Source organism: Mugil cephalus, chromosome 12 (genome assembly GCF_022458985.1).
Source record: "Mugil cephalus isolate CIBA_MC_2020 chromosome 12, CIBA_Mcephalus_1.1, whole genome shotgun sequence".
Taxonomy (NCBI): domain Eukaryota; kingdom Metazoa; phylum Chordata; class Actinopteri; order Mugiliformes; family Mugilidae; genus Mugil; species Mugil cephalus.
The window spans coordinates 11,281,436-11,303,208 of NC_061781.1; the positions used below are offsets into that span (position 1 = coordinate 11,281,436).

Consider the following 21,773-nt stretch of genomic DNA (forward strand, 5'->3'; position numbering starts at 1 on the left):
TCATATACAGTACATCACTGTATATGAGTGTCAGTGAGCTGGGGGGCAAGAAGAAGGGACTGAAGTTCACCAAAATTAGAAGAATTAAACTGAATCACATCTCAGAAAAAAAAGTTTGTGCGCATAATTTCATGGCGATTCGAGATTTGCCAAGATGACAATCTGGACCAAAGTCAGAACCACACTGCTCTCACATGTAACACGGTGTATTACTTACCACACAAAAAGGTTGTAACTGAATTAATTACCAAGCTAAATCCACTATGAAACATGTGTGGTGTTTTTTTGTTTTTGTTTAGATTAAATATCTTCATCTTTAACATTTAATTTCAGCTTTTTTGCTTTGGTATAATGAAGTTATTCCTAGCAAAGACACTAAAGCTGTGAATTTGAACAGCTGCCATATGGAACTAAAATGTGTGTCATTGTCTTTACTACCTCAGGCAGCACATTGGATTCGTTTAAACTTCGAAATGCAAAAAGCTGGGCCCGAAGGTGAATTCTTGTATGACTTTCCAGGGAGATAATTCATCTTAGCAGCAATGGAAGGCATGGTAAAAAGCTAGGAATAAAGTGTTTCGTTACACAAGACACTGATGTCAGTTTCAATGTTTTACCATAGTTTAATAAATCCTTAAGAGGAAACATATTGTTATTAGAGCAGTATAAGTAAAATAAGCAGTAATTGTACTGGTTCCAAATGTATATAGTTGTTACCAGAAGTGCTAAACGTCAACAAAAGCCCATTAACATATTAAGGAAGTTGACATATTAAGGAAGAAATGAAGAAACCATTCACTTATTTAGAGAAACCAATGTATTCCAGGAAAAGCATTCTATGATTATTCAAGGTTAACTGGAGTATGTATTGTCTGACATTTCTAGTTGCAAGTAGATTCAAAAACTGAAATATGATAATCGCATGATTTCCATAGTAATGAATGAAAATCTAGCAAAATCAGTTCAATACTCAGTTCACACTGGCAGTAAATTCAAACAACTAAGTTCTTGTTGAAAGAAGCCAGTCGCAGAGACTTTAAGATGAGCTTGCTGTTCAATAGCTCCCTATCTTTATCCATTTCCGCTCATTAGTTTCTGCTTCCTGCTTCTTCTTCTTCTGCTTCATTAGGAATTTGTAGCAGTTTTGACACTACAGGATGTTTTACTGCCCTCCGCAAGCTAAAACAACTTATTACAACCGAAATTTAGACTCCGCTTGCTTTCCACAGCGTGTTCTGCTGCTTTGATGGATTCCTGATTTGCCAAACTGTGGGGCAGGCTGAGGTCATAATTACAGAACGTGCACGTGTTAACCGCGTGTTGAAATCATTGTGTTGTTAAAAGGAATTCAGCACGTTAACTTTGATAACCCTAATTTTCATACGATCTTTGCTGCAGTAGTCAAAGCTTATGACACTATTGCAATAATGCAACTGTATATATAGTGAGAAAAGTTAGCTAACTAGAAGATTCAAAAACCTAGCAGACATAATGAGGAGAAAGTGATATAGTAGGTTACAGGAAGGGAATCTTGGAAAAAAAAATAAAAAATTCTGTGGCATCAGAGCCCTGTGTGTGTAGTAGCTCTGATGAATCTGCTCATTAGCATGACTCTCATATCACTCTATTAATAATCTATGGCGGTGATGGTGGCCATGACAGAGAGGCAGGGCCACAGGGATGTTGCCTTTGAGTGGAGAGCTGTCACTTGCAAGAGCCTTGAACGCAATGTAAGACCCTGCGAGAGCGTGCGCATACATTGATGTTACAGATAATGAAATAATATTTCAAGGCTGCTACAACAAGTTATTATAGGCGCCACACGCGGGAATATTTATGGCGTTAGGCCAAGTGTCCCAGATCACCTTGGTGACAGTATTCAAATAACTTCATTGTGCAAGACACTTTGTGTTTGTGTGCGCACATCAGCCCGAGTGGTGGCACCTTATTAACCCCCTGGCCCCTAATGGCCGTCTGTGTCTGCAGGAGCTGTAGCCAATTATTTAAAACACTAAACAATATATACGCGGGCAACACAGACTCAACACAGTGGTAAATAATACATCATCATATCCACCCTTTATCAATTAAACATCTCTCCATGTTGACAACTGTTCACAGCGGGTGTATAATTATTCATGTGCAAGCAGCTGATCGCCATCTTTTATTTATTTATTTTTTTCCAAGAAGTAATTTGTGTGATTAATTCCATACTGTTGAAATATTGGTGTTACACAGCATGAGAAAAAGACAGACTTAATGTTTGTTTGTTTGTTTTTTTTTTTTTGGTTGTATGATCATAACTGTGTCCAGATTTAATTGATGGCTTAATATTGCAGCTCAGAAGCTCACTGGAGAAGTGCCTGCTTCCGATTCCGCCAAAAACAGCAACAGAAGTATTTGTCTAAGATATTAAATCTGGGACTGTAGCTACTGCTAGGCCGTTTTCATTCTGCTCCTCTTGGCTTAATCTATCGCGTGTGGCGATCTCATCAGCCATTTATGAGATGCGGCGTAATTACATTGTAACACATGTAGGATTTATCACAATCAAATCCAATGGTCCTGCAGCAAATGGATTTTGATGAATAATAAATAAGATGTTACAAGATGCTATTAGGCTTGTTATGCTGTGTCAAAAAGATGCAGGTACAGACAGACATGGAGAAACAGAAACGACTAACGGTAATGTTCTACCTATTACTATTGACAGCTTGTATGATTTTATCTGATTATAATCTGCTCCTGCGCTCATGATCCTGTGACACTGCATTCCCTCAGCCCCACACTCCCCACACTCCCTCCCCCCCGCCAAAGTCAACCAATATTTTTGAATTATTTACTTCATTTCTGCAGAGAGGCCGGTGAGGAGGGCTCTGCTGAATCCACCAACACGCACACATACCACATCTCTAGTCCATGTGCTGCAGACCAACATAAACATAACAGTTCCTCACCTTACAAATAATGTCACCTGGTCTGTGCTAGTAGAGACGTAATGTAAGGTTTGGTGGTTTTACAGAAGTTCTCATACAGCTTATATCCCATACCAGCCCTGTGATAGACTGGTGACCTGTCCACTGTATATCCCACGGGTATATCCCACCTCTCACCTAATAACAGCTTGGATAGGCTTCAGCTCCCCCGCCTCCTACCAGAAGTCAAGCGGTTACAGAAAACAAATGAATGAATGAATGATACCATAATCTCTCACTCAACCAGCCTGCCAAAGACCGGGTTTATCACCAAACAAATCAGCCACTCAGTTAACAAGTAAATACACCAAACATATCAACCAGCCATTTGTATCGCCACTCAAGCAACTAATTGATGTTTTTTTTTTTGTTTTTTTTATGTCCTTACCTTGGCAATCTGGACACACCAGTTGAGCAACAGCTGCGATCCAATGTTGTCCTTGTGCTCGTGGACATAGTCGAGCAGGCACCCGTGAGGCATCAGTTGCGTGACCAGCTGGATGGTGGGACTCAGGCAGACGCCCAGCAGCCGGACCAGGTGGGGGTGTTCCATGCTTGCCATTATTAGAGCCTCCTGAATGAGACAGATACACACTGAGGCATGTGGGGGTAAAGTGGCTGTTGAAAATGTGCGCTAGTGCGTCAGGGTTATTACGGATGCAATTTTTCCATTTGTAGCAGCAGCCGCTTGAGCCAGCCGTTAAATGAGAAACCGTGGAATAAAGCAAATTGATATGTTACGTCTGTGACTGTGGAGTGTACAGTGGACATTTTAAATACGGTGGCTTACAGTGGTAAATTGTACCAGGGGAACCTGTCCCTCAGGAAAGATGGCAGCCCGCCCAGAAATGCCAATAATTGGTGACACAAAGTCATAAGTTGATGTTCTTTTTTTCTCTTTTCCCCCTTTCTTTTATTGTGAGTTGCTTTTTCCCCCCAAAAAACTTGACTTAAATTAACTTCCAGTTGCTTGAAAATATTTTTAAAAAATGTTGCTGACTCATCCTGCACACTGGGGTGTATACTTTTTCCAACAAATCCAAATGTAGTATCCATCTGTTCAAAAGAAGCACTCGGCTCAAACATGCATAAGTGGGGTCTGCTCAGGCCATCGGAGCTGAGCAGTCAGAGCGGGCTGGGCGGAAAGGAGGCAGAACATAGATCTGTTTTTATAGGAAACATGTAAATTTATGGAAACAAATAGCACCACGCTAGCTATTTCACTGGGTGCATTTATACGCATTTATAAGCTACTGACAACAAATGTCTTCCGATCATCTTCAGGAATGCTTTTCAATCTCAATTTTTATATATTTGTTCATTTAATAGTTTTGATATTCTTTAAAGGAAAGGGTGTGCATGTTTATTAACTATTGACTGCACCCGAACCATGAGGCAGGCCAGTGTACGTAGGTGGAGGGAGTACGCTGGCCGTGTCAATAATTCTTTCATTAAAATTAATGTCTGTTTGCATAGGCCAAACAAAACAAAACACATCTAGATGCCCATCATGCCGGATTCATGGTACGTTACATTGCGATCCAAGCGGTCGAAAAGACAAATGCCAGAGCAAATGTTCAAAGACTCACACGCTCCCAGAGAGTTCATCATGTTTACCAGTGCAGGCTGAAGTGCCAGAGATCATAGGAGCCCTTATTCTGTTTAAGTCTGAAGTTCCTCTTGAAGTGAGCAGCAAGGTTCCACTCAGTCAGAAACAGGAGAATTTTATTCAAAACCTTCGGCATCAAAGCGACTCAGCACTTCAACGCTGTCAGTGTTCTTTGTCGCGAGCTAAACATACAGTAAACACAGCAAGGTGAGGCTGTTGTGGTGTAAAGCGTCTGCCCTTCAGTATGGTAGGGATCGTTTTCTTTCCTGTGGTCTACTGTTCGGTAGAAAGTGTTGTTTTTTTTATTGTACAATACTGTCTGCCATTGTATGGTACATAGATAATACACCTGTTCCATGAAGGTACACCTAAGGTCTGCAGTATTGCACAACAGGGCATTATGATAAACTTCACGCTTATTATTCAACATATACAGAAACCTAGCAAAGACGAATATGGGCCTTCATCAGCTCTGAGCAACCCACACACTAATACGCACAAACACAACACACTGTACAAGGGTTATTGGTTAATGTAACAATTCATCATGAGATGGATAGCCATGTAGCCAAATACACAAGCTAGGTAGATGTGTGTGTGTGTGTGTGTGTGTGTGTGTTTTGGGAGGAGACAGATATACAGCCTATAAAGCTCCACTGAACATGGACAAAGAGAAACAACCACTACACTGTCGAGAATTTATGTTGCTCCTCCATCACAATGATTGCATAATCAGATCCCTGCTCGTGTGCTTGAGATGTCTAGCCACGTTAGTAGATGCGATAAGGACGATGGTAAATCAGGCCGAAGTCGGAGAGACCGGATCTTTCCATCTGCTTGGGCTGATGACATCCCCCACATGAAAATCTGGAATATTTCAATGTTCCTAATGAATGAACTCATGATTTTAAGTTTTTGATCCATTAAGACAACATGTAATATTTATAAAAATTAAAAAAAAAGGGTATACTGAGAAAAAAAAATATGTGCCATGTAAAATTAATTTTTGGGAATATGATGATGGTGAACTGAGGGAGAGACTGTGACGGACTGTAACAAAGGGAGGGCTCCACAAACACTACATATGATAATTATTATCTAAAGTAATAATATATTTGCTTAATTCTGAACATCTGACTGCCTCTCTACAAAGTTAATCTCAACTAAAGTCTTTAAAATTGTATTAACAGCCAACATATGTAAAGTTCAATTTAAATGTTTGCTTTAACAACTTAAATTGAGGATATAGTCTATATTAATTTTTTTTTCTTTCACTTAAAATCCAGCCGCATTAAAGCACGTTAAACGTCGCTGCTTTAGTTATTTTCTAATATTTTTAAATTTGACATGCACAAAATACAAAACTGAACAAAACTGATCTTTTTTTCCTGTGAAGCGTTGCATCACATTGTTTTGAGAAGTGCTGGTTATGAATTCACTTTTTAAATGTTTTTTTTTTTTAGAAAACTGCTGGACACCAAGAGAGAGCAATACCTGAGCAAAACACTAAGATAGCAGAAGACCGTCTCGTTCTTTCACACGGGAGACGAGAAACGTAACGAAAAGACGTAACGACGACCTGGAATGTTGTAGCCAGTGTAATGATTACAAGCAAGTATATGAGGACCTGAATGACCGTGCTGCTGCTGCGGCTGATATATGGCCACACTTGTGAAGAGGAAGTGAGGACACTTCACTGCCGGACTATATATTTTTGCTTATTGGATTGCTCTTCAAAAGAAGCTTCCTTTCTCTGAGTGCTCCACAGGTAAAGAGCAGGAAATTCCACACACGCACGCACACGCTGAGAGACAATCAATCCTCTGTGACATTCTTCAAACAGTCAGTGGCAAGTGAGTGTGGCCTGCCCACGAGAAGGTCACCAGTCAGAATTCCCAGTCCGGTAGGGAAATATTAGATGGGCGAAGCAAATGAATGGCACTCTGCTTTCCCTTTGTAGCCACCGCTGACGTTCCCTGGAGCCGGAGCTGAGCCCCCAGCCGCTCGTCAGTCAATAGAAGCACTAGGTGGTGGAAGCACGCGAAGGTTAAGGGAGGTATCGGTCAAGAGTACGATGAAACGCAAATTATTTCCCTGGGAGGACTATTTATTAGTGTTTGCCACTTTTATTGGTCAGTTAGTCTTTCTTCTGTCTTGCTCAGCCAATCACATCCTCCATCTCTTCTGCTTTTACATTAGTGGAGCTCTCAGTTACACGTATTTGTTTTTGTGCATAGCAAACTACAAAGAGACGACGAATTAGAACGTTGAAGGCTGGAGCCGTTCCACGTGTCGTTTCTGCTGTTTCATGAATAAGCGTTGTTTATACTACCACATCCCTCCCCCTCCCTGTGCACAGCGTGCCCCTTAACTATTTTCCCACGTCTCCTATACGTTGTCCCCTCATCGCGGCATCTGGTTCCCCGATTGTCAGACAGGCACCCGGCGAACGTACGACACAAAACCGAACACACATGGGTTATTCATCAAAGATGTCGTGATGAAAATAGAAATGCTAAACTCCTTCCTTTTTGAAACCGCCAGACTACGCGGCGAACACGAGCGCAAGTGGGTCGCTTTCTGCGCGCTTCTCCCTGCGCGCGTGCGCGTGTCTTTCGTCTGCGTGTGTTGATGGGAGTTATTTCATCTGCCTTGCATCATCACAGGGTAGTAATTTTGATTTTTTTTTCCTTCCACTTTTCCTTTTGAAATGAGCCAAGTTGTGAATGTTTTATCAGTGGGGCCTTGTGCGCTGCGCTGGGAGTCCGTGGCATGATGTTTGCGTATGTGCCCGGTATGTAGAGCTCCTACGGGCCGCTGGTGTCTAGCGGGGTGTCTACGGGGTAGAAGTTATGTCAGCGGAGCTGACGTGTGTACAAAGATATCGAGGCTACAATGTTCCGGCTGCTGCTTTTTAGATCGTCATATCCCAACACAATTCATAGCCTCCACCTGACCTTTGGTTTGTGTTTTAAATGAATCACAGCAGGCGCTGACTGAATTAGTAGCTTTTAGCTTCTGAAGGCTTGTTTCCTACTGAAGTAAAATTAACATCTTGGTCCGGTTGTACTGAAGGAATGATGTGTTAAATACCGGACTACGTGGTGCATTCAGTTCCTGTTGCGCATCCTGAATTTTACTAGAACTGCGACACCTTTACTAATCATTGTACGCCCTGAACTTACTGTCGTATTTCCGGCATTGTATTTGACCAGCGATGCCTCCACTTGGTGTCATGCGTCACAAAGTCTTTTTGATTTGTGTTCAGTTGAGCTGAGTTATTCTTGGGTAAAAGGTGAACAAGCTGCATAAAAAAAGAATCTTTGAATTGTAATAAAGAAACTGGTTTCAGGTTTCAGCCGACAGAAAACCAGCAGCAGATGCAGCCTTTTATTCTTTTCTGTTTTTGCAGATACGTATGTCCATGAACTCCGTATGAACTCCCCTGGGTCTAATGGCTTTGTTAAGGATTTTAATGACTAACGGGATTTTCAAAACAGTGCCCCGACCGGTAGATCTTTGATCTTCTACCTGATCTTATCTGTCGTGTAAAAATATCATTAAAAAACAGTTTTGATGGCGGAATCGAAGAAGCTTTCAGATGTGTTACTCTCACTTTACGCGCCGTGTAGGCTTGTTTTTTCACTGAGGTGAAGTAAACACCTTGGGCTGCCGACAGACTGGTGCCTTTTTAATGGTATTGCATCCACCTACTGTTGTATATCCCAAAGTGAATTTGAATGGTGACGCCTTCACGGATTGTTGTATTTTCTGCCATGTTTTTGACCATTGATGCTTTCACTTAATGTCCGGGACTTTTTTTGATTTTTCTTCCTTTGACAACGTAAGTAAAAGGTGAATAAACTAAATAAAGGAATTTCTGAACTGTAATAAAGTCAGTAGTAAAGCAAAAAAACAAAAAAAAAACAATGTGTAAGGTTTTAACCAAAATAAAACCAGCAGCAAATAACAATTTATTTGTGTTTTTCGGGTTTCCAGATACTCACGTCCATGAACTCCACGTTAGCCTTGGGTCCGGTGGCTTCATTTAGGATTTTAATGGCTACAGGAATTTTCACTGTTTCACCCTCTGGGACCCAAATACCCTGAAGGATGATCACACAAAGAAAAAAAACAAAAAAGAAAAAGGACACTCAATACACTTATTACAAACTCACAAACCTCCCACACAGAAAAAAAGTGGATTTGCAATGTATGCACTGAACACATTCACCCCAGAATTTTATTTGTCAACTTTGAAAAGTAATCATGTTCCATATTCTGACTGGCAGTGTGTGTGAATGCAAGGCATGTTGTATGATTAAGGTTATTTTGCCCTTCAGAAAGACCTAAGTTAATCGGTTTAATCATGCTGAAGGATCTAATTTCAGGTCGGATTAAAGTGATTTAGTGGCTGCCAAAGCATTTAAGAGAGGAGAGAAATCAAGTGCCTCTCAACTTTTTCAAACCCTTTAAAATGTGTGTGTCCCCCTCCCTTTGCAAGCCCTCAGTGATGGCACGAGCGACACCTCCGCCCCTAGAGGAGGTGATTACCCAGTTTGATTTCACTCCTCGGTGCATGATCGTTTAATTGAGATGCAGACATCGAATGCCGTGCTCTGCATTCATTTCAAATTTTAACATGCAGGTTAAAACCTCATAATCTAAGCACGCTGTTCTCTAACATCATCTCATCATATAAATTGTCCGATGCTCTCAGAGAGTATTCGATGCTCAATAAATACATTTATTGAGTCTGACTGCCGAGCCTCAACAATGGCCATTGATTTCGAGTTGAAACGCTGAGATCACGAGATCATGCTGGTGAGGTGAGAGTTCTCTGCTCACTATGAGGATGGATCTCAAATTTTCACCAACGTTCTGAAGCTCTGAGAAGATCCAGTGGCAGAAGATTTTAGCTTCACGTGGATCAGCTCTGGAGCTCACGTCTAGAGGTGCTTTGAAATTCCCCCAGGTGAGCGTGCGAGGCGACGCTTTGAAGGAGGGCGTCTGTGCTTGTGCGACTTAGGCTCTGAGCTAAAAATGTGCCATATTGTGAACGGAGGGATCCGCAAAATGACCAATTATAATTTCAGGGAGGCAGAATCTGTTCTTTCTAATTTCAGCTGTGTTTTTGCCCCCCTTTCTCGCTCCAACCCATCACCGCACTGCCAGCAACCTCAGCTACCTCTTATTTCACTGTCACCCCAGGGGTCTCAGTGTCTGCTATTACTTATTCTTTTCATGTCCCGCCTCTAGCCTTCCATCTCATTTCCTGTCATTAATGCTCCCGCAATCCGTCTCTCTCTTGTCTCCCTCTCACAATGTGGGATGGTGAAGACGACCGCAAATTTAGCGGCGTGTTCGTTTATTTGGCAACAGAAACGCTTAGCACGCTAGCACGCGGCCTTTGATTGTGTTTCACCTTGTAGACAGTCCCGAAGGCCCCAGATCCGAGGATCTTCACTCTTTTGAGTTCTGTTTCTTTCAGGATGCGAAGTTGGGCTTGATTGGGTGCAGTTCCGCTGGGTGTTAAAGGCTCCACCAACTGAAAACACATTCAGTAACACAGAGCATTCATTCAGTCAGCGTGTAACACAAACAAGGACACAAAGCTCCACAATGTCTCATTAATTCAATGACCCGATGTGAAATGTGCTACACATGCCACTGTATATCCGTTACGCTCATCTTCTTTTATTATTGCTCGAGGTTTTTTTTTCTCCGAAATTATATACACTCACTTGCCAGTTCTATAAATGCACTAGTGACGGCACATGCATTCTAAAAAACAGCCCAGCACTAAATCTTATCTTAATTTCTGCAGTTTAAAAGAACTGAGAGAGCTGCTGAATTAACTGTGTTTCACTCTGGAGGCTGTGGTCTGTAGTGCTATTCAATTGAATTGTTTTTTCACTGTATTGTGCTTGTTCTGCCTTTCAGGTGTTGTTTTAACATAAACATCATTATGGTCATGAAGGTGGGTTTACAGCAGGACTGTTACACCAATCAGGCCTAACATTATGACATTTCAACTTTCTTTTACAGTGTAAATCTCTCTTGTGACTCCAAAATTGCTGTGACACATCAGAGAATGGACATGGGCCTTCTGAGGGTGTCCTGAGGTGTTTGGCGACACAATGCTGATAGTTGGGGCCTTTGGGTCCTATGAGTTGAGGGGAGGCACCTCTGTGGATCAGGCTTGTTCCAGTGTATCCCACAGATACTTTATCATTTTAGGTTCTAGTGAATTTGCAGGCCAGGTCAACACCTTGTGATACATGATACATGATGGTGATACATGTTTAAATAACATCCACATAAATGCCAAATTTCCCAGCAGAACATTGTATTGTCACAAGATGATCAATGTTTCAATGTTTTTCACTTCACTTGTCAGTGGATATAATGCAGGTCATTAAAACACTTTAATGGTTAACAATATGTCTAATAAGCACCTTTTCCAAATGCTTTTGTAAGTATTTTGATAATAACGATCAACAAATAGGCTGGAACCTTATGTCTCAGAAGTTGCGCTTTAAAACGCGACCACTCTTACCATGTAGCTACTTGAAATAAGGCATGATTTATTTTCTCCGAGAACCATCCTGTCAAATACCTAAACTTAATTACACATGCTGTCCAGTGCTAACTGTGACAGTAGGGTTACGAATGAATAATTTTTTTTCAACACGACAGATCCAAACCACGAACTGCCATTACCATTTTAATGCAAGTGAAGTGAAAGAGAGACATTTAACGGGTGAACAGAAGTGGAAGCTGGCTAAAAAGTGATAAAAAAGATTGGGGGAGGTGGATAATTGCAGAGGCTGAACAGGAGTTGACACTTTTGTTGTCTCATTACTGCTCAAGTGGAGGAACGAACAGATGAAACAGTGAGAGAGGGAGAAAGATTACATCCGGGGAGAGGGGGAGGGAGAGAAATGCGGAGAGGGAGAGGAGCAGGAAAAAAAACCCCCCACAACAATAACAACAAGACGGCGATGGAGAAGCGAGCTGCTGAATTAGTCAGAGGACGCAAAAGCATTAGTGAGGGAGCAATATAAGGAGAATTACAGAAAAGGGTGGAAGATTAGATAGGGAGGGAGGGCAGAGAGAGGAAAGCGGAGAGCGTAAATCAGCCTGGCTGTGGTCGGCAGCGTCTGTCCCTCTGGCTTATGGTTACCATTTGATTAAAAACAATAGCCATTCTTCATTTAAATGGAATAACAAATCAGCTACTGCAGGGTGCAAAGAAGCAGGGCGGAGATCCACAAACACACACAGGATAATGCAGATGTCTTTGAAATGATCCACCGACACACACACACACAGTAAAGGCAGAGCTCTTTTTCACTGTGCTGGGAGCTGTCCAGCAGCCGTGGTGCTGAAGATGCTGAGCCTGCATAGAAGCCACTGCACAGAGCGGTGCTGAAAACAAACTGAAATGTTCGTTCTATCTTACGAATCGACAAATGACTTTACAAGTGGAAACAGACTAATCAGAAAACACACAGACACGCTGCTCTGGATAAACACATGCGCCTACAAAGAGGAACACAAAACGGGTTCAAATATATTTTTCTGTTCTCCAGTAAAGTTAGCATTGCTGCGGGGGTCTGGTCAAATTGGCAGTGGAAGCATTAGACTGATAGATGAAGTTAGCCTACAGGCAGTAATCTGACAGGAAGAACTGCAAATGATTTACATTTTCGAATATATTTGCGAAATGTTTAAAACCATGCTGCCATTTGTCAGTGCGGATTATCACTGAGTGCAGATTGATGGGCGACTAGGCATAGCTGAATATACAAGACACCAAGTTTTATAAAAAAGGAAATGAAACCAGCTGTATGTGACTGCAGATGTTTGTGTGAGGTGACACTGGACATTTTTGACTCATCTCGGCTGGATGGATGTGAAAGTTTGTCATTAAAATAAGCTTTACTTTTTATGTCAGAGCTACAAGTGTGCGACTGCAGTTTATTCTCTTTTACCATTGTTTTTTCAGCTGATTTCCTTCCTTTTTCTTTCTTTTTTTTAAGGTGATGTGCAGTACCATAGACCTAACTGTGTTAGTCTTATTTTGAAGTTTCTATCACAAAAGTTAGAATTGCTCTTAGTGGTATTGTTCTTGAGTAAGAGAAGTTGGCACACAGCTAAAAAAATAAAATAAATAAATAAGAAGGTGCTGGGTTCGCCTGAATTTTTGGTTTTTGCGTTTTTTCATAATGTTACATTACATTTTTCATTACATTTCATACTTTCATTTTATCAATGAAATCAGAAGAAACATTAGAAGAAGATGACATATTGCATGCAATATTTATTCAAACACAACCCGCGTACAGAGCTCTGACTGGTTCAAAAAACTACTGCTACTTTACGACCCAGTGGAACGTTAAAGGGTTAAACATGTATCCGGGCCTTTAAAGCATGTGATTATGAATCAAAAAACTGTCAATGTAGAATCTGAATTGGAATTACTGTAGATTAAATGCAAAATTTAACAACCGGAGGCAGAATTATCTTACTTATAGTTATGAATATGAACCAGTATAGTTTATATCTTTAGTTTTCATTTGTATTCCATTTTCTTCTTGTCACGTGCCACCTCTGTTGTACACTCACACTTCCACGTAAGTGGAATAAGTAAGACGATTTCTTTCCATTGACTGTGCACAAAGAGATAACTTGTGGTGACATAGTCAAATTGCTTTGTGAAATTGCATCTGCGTCGTTTTGCACTGAAATACATCCGTGTAACATACTCAGTGTATCGTTATAAAAGAGGAAGTATATTAACACCTTTTATCAGTGCAATTTCACCAAGCCACTTCACTTACACTTACCTGTAGTGGGGGGAAAGAAAGCAGTGAAACAAGACCGTATTCTCACTGCGAACACACGACTACATTGGATAATGTACTCTTCTCCGTTCAGCGCCAAGAAAGAGTGCCTTCTCCTCTTCTAATAGCGTGGTCCCTTACTTCTGACGAACAGAAGTGTGCTCTCCAACACGCTACGGCAAAGTCAATATCTGAGCCTCAGAGTTTCTGAAACCTTCTCCACTACAGCAATTACCATTAGGAAATGTGGAGTCTCTTCCCCTTTTAGTCTGGCTTTCCCTTCCACTACAAATAAACTGACAAGCACGCTCTCTCTCTCTCTCTCACACAGACACACAGAAGACATTTTCTAAGTTTTCTTCCAAGTTCTGAGCAATATTCACCCTAAAGGCTGACAGATATAATTCTGCCACTGTTTTATTGAGCCTTTCCACTAATTTTCTAAAATGTTTTCAAGTATTTCCTCCTATTTGTTTTAATGCTTTCAATTGTCCAGATGTGAAAATGATATAAAATCAAAGGCCTATATTGTAAGGACTGCAGCTAGATTTCAAGTAGTAAGTAAGTAAGTAAGGCCACTCATGTGCTCTGTTTCTTGTTATTCATGAGTGCGGCGGACAGAAACGTGTCCCTCCTTCCAGCTGATCTTTCATCCACTTTCTTGCTTACCTCCGTCTCCAGGAAGCGACGAAGGGCCCTCTTCTTCTTAATGTTCTTGCGACGCACGGACACGGCGACGCTCAGCACCATGATCACCACCATGAAGAGGCCGCCGATCACCCCTGCTGCAATCAGGGGCGTCCTGCGGACGGGAAAGTGGGCGAAGAGTGGGTGATGACGGACGGGATGCACGTAACGAGATGAGAAAAGTAAGGGGGGGAAGTGCGGGCGGGTTGAATGGGTTGAGTAGCAGTGCAGATTTTTGGATAACACAAATTAGAATCGTGTCTGTACATACGCATACACAAAACAAGTCTGCACACACACACGCAAATGTCTCTAAAGCATATGATTAGATGAAAAAAAAAAGCTCCTCTGCTTCAGTTTTTGTCAGTTTTCCCACTTTTAACTTTATCTGGTAACAAATATCTCTCCATGCCCTCTCATTAAGATTGAGACTGAGATCAAAAACATGGAAACCACCATCAAAGTGAATTCTCGGCACCACGCTGACACTGCCATGCGAAATCAAGACTCAATCATTTTTTGATATGCTCGCCAAACTGTCTACAGAGACACTACAGAAGCACTCAAAATTTGGTATTCCCATACCCTAGCCTAACCCTGCTTTTCTTATTCTAGATATATTAAAAAGCCAAGTTTGGTCAAGGCGTCTCGGGCTTTGAATCAGTGCAAAAAAAATAAAATAAAATAAATAAATTAAAGGCCGTTATTCAGGGCTGTACATGTCAGGCTGCAAAGATGCAGCCCATAAAATGCTATCCCAGTCAGCCATTTTCATGGGAAGTGAAGAACCCCGTATCTCCCCCACATCTCTCTCTTTGGCCGCACGGGGAGAAAATCACTTTAGAACATGTGACGGTTGAGAGCTGGCGAGTACCGGAGCTCGACCGATAAATCAGCCAGGCGGATGTACTGCACGGGCCGACGAAAAGCTTACCGCACATACTTGTATGTATGCACATACTACCAGTCATTAAAAAAAAAAAAAGTTTTAGAAAACGTGCGTGACCATTTATGGATTATCCACCAGGGAGTCTAGATAATTAATGGATTGCAAAATATCCTGCTGAATGTACTGTCATGATCACAGCTCTCCTATGAGGAGAGTAGATGGATATCACTCTCTAACATCTCTATTAAACAGGAAGCAAGTATTAGCTTAGCTTAGAAGCAGCTTTAACACATTGGGCTTCTAGTGTCAGTTTATCAGTTACACTAGTGAAAACAAATGCGGGTGATCTTCTGGGAAACATTTGGACCTGTCACCCAATGAATCCAGTTCGAAAAACCAACACCGTTTTGGAGGAAACGAGGGAGACCTACACACAATTAGGAAGGTGGTCATAATGTTATGCTGCGTCTGATCAGTGTATCTTTCTTTCATTTTGCCAACCCCGTTACAGTCAGAGAGCTAATAAACGGAATGCTTTCGTGCATAATTCAATCCAGAGTTCCATTACCACCTTTCTGACACTGTTTGTACATAAACCGAGCATTATGACAGTCGTGAAGGGGGATTTAGTGCAGGACTGTCATATTAGAATTAATTTTCAAGTGACTGTACATCCACAGAGAAATGTACAGCGTTTGTGGATTAGCAGAGTAATATCCCGACGCATAATCATTGTGAAAGCTTTTTTTTCCCACAGTCTGTGTATGGATTAGACAAATGAAATAAGATATAACGTGATAATGACCTTTAAAGTTTCTGTTGGACTATTTTGCAAACGACCAAAGCTAATTGTTACCCCTCGTTTGGTCTTTATCCCCTTAACTGTCTCCTCCTTGTTGCTTCATATGTGCGGTACTGATACCGGAACCCAGTAATATATGCTACTTCACAAAATGTCAAACTGCTCCTTCAAGGACCTAATTTAAGGAAGAATGATAACTGTTATAATGTATTATGATAATGTTAATTTATGCATTGTATAAAGAGCCTCTACCGTCATTATGCAGGAAAGTGAGCAGTCGAAGCATCATTAGATTTAAGGGCATGCACTACAAGATGTATGCGTGTGCCCGCTCATATCTCATACTGCTGAGGGAAAAGATGACTGATGGCCGGCGTTCAAAGATACACAGTAGCTGCAAATAGACACATATCGGTTCAGTATCTGAGCAGCCGCCGAGGATTACGCGATGCCAAATGTCATCTTAACATTGAGACATACCGTAGAAGTCTAATTCTTTCCATACGCTCCACTTCAGTGGTCTTTCCAGCTGACATTAACAGGTCCCCTGAGCGATCGGATGAAACCCAGCTGGACTAGAAAAGTGCTCGAGACGTGCACTTCTAAAGATCACCCAGCGAGCATCCGTTGCACATGACCAGAGATGCATTTGGCCAGATTAAACGCAATGTTTACGCACCATTAGAGCAACATTAGAGTATTTAAAAAAAGAAAGAGAAAAAAAATTATTAATTCATCACGCTCAAGGAGCCAATCAGTGATCGCAGAGATATCAGGAAACAGGCAGCGGGATAATCTCGCATTAAGTGAAAAATAAATTGCAAAATAAATGAGCTATTAATCAGCTTTATCAGACAAAATATAACACGAGTAAGTGACAGGAAGTGATAAATCTAGTTTAACCAGATACGCAACGGAATCCCTACATAAAGAAACGAGATAATGTCAGGTGGCCTTAGAAAGGCTTTGCGCAATCATTCCTGATAAGCCACTCTCGACACCTCCAACAGGTGACAGGTTTAACAACATGTGCGACATCTCAGAGCGGGCAGCTAAGCCTGATAGCCGTGGCTAGGACACGGCTGCATCCTGGCCGGAGCCATCGGAGATCTGATAAAAGCTGATCTGTTCACTGGGTCAGCCGATAGCGACATTCTCCCATCTGCTGCAGTTCCTCTGCATCCTGCCGGCAGCGCCCCGCGCACACACTTCCAGGAGGGAATGTGCAGATTTTGGTCGGCCTTTTCAAATGGCTGACGGTTTTTGTTTTCGTGGAAAACGCGAGACCCCGTTCGACGTCAGCGCCGCGGCCTCGCTCAAGACACCGAATACTGATCAGTTCATTTTCAGGGGGGAACATATTGCGATTTTTGGCTGATTATCTTTATGCAGATTGCACTCATTCACGAATGCAAAGACGTGTGCTACCCTGCCAGAGCTGGGTCTAAGTGAGTTTTTATTGGTGCGCAGGAGATCTCCACACTCCATCACTAAGTTGTGCGGTGTTGGCTGCTCCCTTTGCTTTTTTTTCTCTCTCTTTTTAATCATCCTCTAAATGCCACCTAACAATTCTCAGCACCACTTGATGCCAAACTGTTTCACTTATTAAGTCTGGAATCCATTTGCTGTAAACTGTGACCAGCATTTTCTCCCCTCCTCCTCCCCACCCTGCTCCCCCAAGCCTCACGACAAAGGCTGAAACGTTATCAATTTATCAAGAAGCAGACAAACCACTTGTACACAAACACAAACATCCATGCAGAGAAAGACATTAAGGACACTCGAGGGGAGTTGGGGCCTCAGAGCTAGGCATTAATCACAGGCTTTGCTTATTGTGATTATTTTGGCCGTCTGTCTCTGTGTACGTGTGCAAAGGCAATACATTAAAGGAATTTTATACCTGTCCATCCAGCCAATGCAGTCTTGAAGTCTTGGCCCAATGCACCTAGGCAAACAAAGAAAGCGAAAAGTGAGACAGCGCTAAACACATCACGATACCACGGCGACGACTCCATGTACTGACTGAAATTGGAAATGTGTTCTGAACTAAAGTCTTGTTCGCTCTTATTCGGCTTCATCTCTGCTCTAGAACTCACACAGTGAACATCAGCTAGACGTCAGTGGCTGTGACAGATCACAACGCGGCACTGTCTTCTGGGGAAAAGCAAAGATCTCTGCTAGAGGTTCCACCAGTCACCACTCGTTAGCTTTTCGAGCCTCCTATGAGCGGTGTGCACCAGTGGCATCAAATGCCACATGCACTATGTACGATAGCTCCGAAATGTAGTGGCTCTTTTGAATGTTTGGAAGCCCCTGTCTCTTTCTCTCTCTCTCTGTATTTCTCTGCCTGCCTTCCCTCAGCATCAGCTTGTTTTTTTTGTTTTTTTTTGAGCGGCGGACCCGCTTATGAAAGTCTACCTGTGACAAAGTGTCAGGCTGGTGTTTTCCATTTACGACTATATTGTTATGCTCAAGTGAGCCGCAGCCTGTCACTCAGGAGAGGAGAAACAACACACTGGCAAGTGACATAAACTCCCCGCGGAGTTAAATGCAAAATGATGTCTTACCAAACCTTGTTGAATATTACATTGAGCGATCAGTGGCTAGTGAGCAGTGGAGTGGGTACTTCACCGACTCCTCTCGCTTTGATTCTTTCTCTTTTCTGATGTCTTTTTTGTTCCCCCCTCCAATTTATCTCACTCATCTTGAAGCGCGCTGGTTGTAGCGTTTTCCGTCTGACGGTGTGGACAGTAAAAGCTTTGCGAACACGTGCCTTTCAATCAAAAGTCTCCAAATACGTGTGACGAGAAAATACAGTGTGATTATGTATTCCATTAGTTAACAGTTAAGCTCTTGAAAATATGCACACCAGAATGAAACAGGCTCTTCTAAGGCATGAGGCTAAGTGATGAGGCCTTTAGAGTTTGGATCAAGCAGTTAGTTAGTTGGCCATCACCCCGTACGATGTGTGCTGAATACTAGAATCACACCGCATGTTTTGATTTGGTTTATTTAACCCCCCCAAGTAAAATGATAACACCATAGGCCTCAACTGCCGTTTGCTCTCATTAATCTTTCACATATTGGCCTCAGACTCAGGAAAGAGCAGCTGAAGTGTCTTTGCGTCTCGCGGAGCGACGAGCGCCCTTGTCCCGACTCGACTCACCCCTGGGTGCAGTTGGCATGGCAGGGGTGACACTCGTTGTTGGCTTCGGCGTACTTGAAGATGAAGCCGTTGGCACCTTGCACGCCGTCGGGACACTTCTCCACGCAGTTTGGACCGTCCTTGAAATGGAGGCATCGCACACAATGCTCCGGGCCCTGCAGGCGGCGGGAAGACAAGAGGGAACGTGCAAGCAAACAAATAGTTAAAATGCATATTTTGGCTTATTAAACGTAACCTCCAAGCCGGCGCGATTCCAGCGTGAGTAAATAACAACTCGGATTGGAAATAAGTTTCTAATTTGTTGCATGATGAGTTACACTATATACAGTTTAGAAATTCCTGGATTTCTTCATGACTGCCAAATGGGTGGACTGAAAACCTCGATTCTCTGAAACAGATTTCTGTCGCTGCTGCTTGTGCTGGACTGCTTCCTCTCACAGGTGACAGTTTTTTTCCCCCCAGGTGTTTATGCCAAACTTCCTACGGTAGGAGGATATACTGTGGCTAAACTTGATATCATTAAGTTCAGCATAAAGGACAAATCTGTACTGTCACAAATTTGAGATTTTGAGATATGTGCTCCAGCCACAGACTGATTGACTGGTATATCTATACGGGAATGTCTCGCGGCAGAGATAGAGCCGTCGTTCTAGCATCTGTGTAACGGTGAGGGTTTGAGAGCGCGCGCGCGCGAGAGAGATAACGGGAGGTAAAAAAAAAAAACGGTGAGAAGAGGGAAACGGGGTAAAGTAATAAGGCGAGTGAAGGAGACAGACCGGAGTTGGATGCAGAACAACAGAGCGGAGGAGAGAGACGGTGAGAGAGGGCGAGGTGCGGCGCGAAAAGGAGCGGGAAAAAGAGGGATGCGGGGAAGGGGGAGGAGGCAGACGAGACGCATAAAGCAGTGTGAGCAGAGCGGGCAGATAATAACCATCGCTCACAGCGCACACAATGACCATAACAATCCGCCTAGAACAGGATTTATGGAGCTAATATAGGCGAGGGAGGGGGTGGGGGAGGAGGGGAGGAGAGGAGAGCTCTCCCAGACAGGCCTCGTAACATCAGCGGGCCTAAAGAACATCTCATTGGCAAACAACACACACACACACACACACACACACACACACACACACACACACACACACACACACACACACACACACACACACACACAGGGAGCGGAAATTGAATCAACAACTATACCTTTGAGTCACATAAACAACTACCTAGATGTCTGAACTGGACACACGCAATAAGGTACTGATACATTAGCACACACTGCACAAATGACAAATACACGGGAAACACGTTTTATATTTTATTGGTCAGGGGCCGCAAATACACAAAGACGACAGGCAGTGACGGCAGATAACCGTCCTCAGGAAAGTGGACGAGAGGGTTTGAGCGCTTCAACTCGACGTAGTGCTTCACATGGCCTGCATGCATGCTTTTGTGTGTGTGTGTTTATGTGAGTGCCTATACGCTAATGAGTCCGCACGCACCCTTCGTTGCTTGTGCGCGCGTGAACATGTACTCACCCCGGCGTAATTATGCAAATTGAAAGCCTCTCTGCTCTTACTGGCTTCACCGTTGAGCCTGGCACTTTGCTTTTATGAGTGTCTTCCCACCCGTAGCTGCTCGCGCTTGTGTGTGTGTGTGTGTGCGCACGTGTGTGCGTACGCAATAGTCCCATCGCATCAGCATGCTAAATTATGTGACGGCGCAAGCAAACAGTGTTTGGTCCGGCGGGGTACTGGGGCAACCGGGGCACCGACCAGAGCGCCCTGCTGAAAATTTAAATTGGTCTGCCTGTGTGTCGAGGTTTGTGCGCGGTTTGTTACCTGCGTGTGTGGAGGAATATTTCTGTCCCTTCCTCACGAAAATATATGTTGCACTTTTAACTGGGCAATTATAGGACATTAAAGACAACACATTGCCGTAGTCCCCTCCAGATTGGTCTCTAAGCTGTGTGACCTGGGTCTGGATCCTCACTGCGCAGGTGGGTCTACAGCTTCCGGCAGACCCCAGGTGGTTTGAGTGGGTCACCACACTTCGGACCCCCCCCCCACTCTCAACACTGGACCTGCAGGACATTTATACAAAATGTTGCAGGTTGCACAAAGAAGATCCTGGCACAGCCCAGCCACTCCGGACACTCTCTCTTCTCCTCCCCCGTGCTGCCACCAGACTGGCGTTTCCGCTGTCTGACGACAAAGACTGAGAGGCTGAACGAGACTTTTTATCCTCACGCCACCCATCTGCTCGGCTCTGAGCCTAAACTGGACTTAAACGCCACAGCATCACTTCACTTTATTGACACAGCTGCTTTAAAGTGTTGTAAATCCACGCATACACGAGCTACCCCACTTTTAATTTTACACCGAATGTCTGCTATCACCTGCCATTTACAGAAGACGAAGGCATTCAACAGGACACCTGGGCTGGGAGTTTTCGGCGTTCACTAAATACATAGTAACAGAGGGGTCTGCCGGGGATGAAATGTCAAGTGCATTTGTATTACTGATCAGCCACTGCTCCGGCTCTCCGATCATCACCCGCGCATATGTGTCTCCCCTCCCTTTCTCTCTCTCCACAGAGGGCATTAGGCCTATCAAACCACTGTGTGTAAGCTGTAATGTAATTGCTATGGGCTCTGTGGCTATAACATGATTGCTATAATCCATTTGTGTGCCTGTGCGGCACACGTGATGTCTGTACGGGGTCCAACAGGTAGGACCATTTCCATTATAGACAGCTGTACGTTTTGGAACAAAAGATATAAAATAAAACTTCAAG

At 43.0% G+C, this 21,773-nt stretch overlaps 1 protein-coding gene across 1 annotated transcript in view; it reads right to left on the reverse strand.

Annotated features, from left to right (window-relative positions):
* LOC125017431 (receptor tyrosine-protein kinase erbB-4-like) overlaps positions 1-21,773 on the reverse strand; it is a 292,157-nt gene that overhangs the window by 46,308 nt on the left and 224,076 nt on the right. Inside the window, exons 15-20 of the mRNA XM_047600584.1 lie at positions 18,978-19,132; positions 17,712-17,756; positions 14,103-14,235; positions 10,010-10,132; positions 8,592-8,690; positions 3,364-3,549 (exon numbers count right to left, since the gene is read on the reverse strand). Coding sequence (XP_047456540.1) covers positions 3,364-3,549; positions 8,592-8,690; positions 10,010-10,132; positions 14,103-14,235; positions 17,712-17,756; positions 18,978-19,132 — 741 coding nt within the window. The remainder of the gene's footprint in view (positions 1-3,363; positions 3,550-8,591; positions 8,691-10,009; positions 10,133-14,102; positions 14,236-17,711; positions 17,757-18,977; positions 19,133-21,773) is intronic.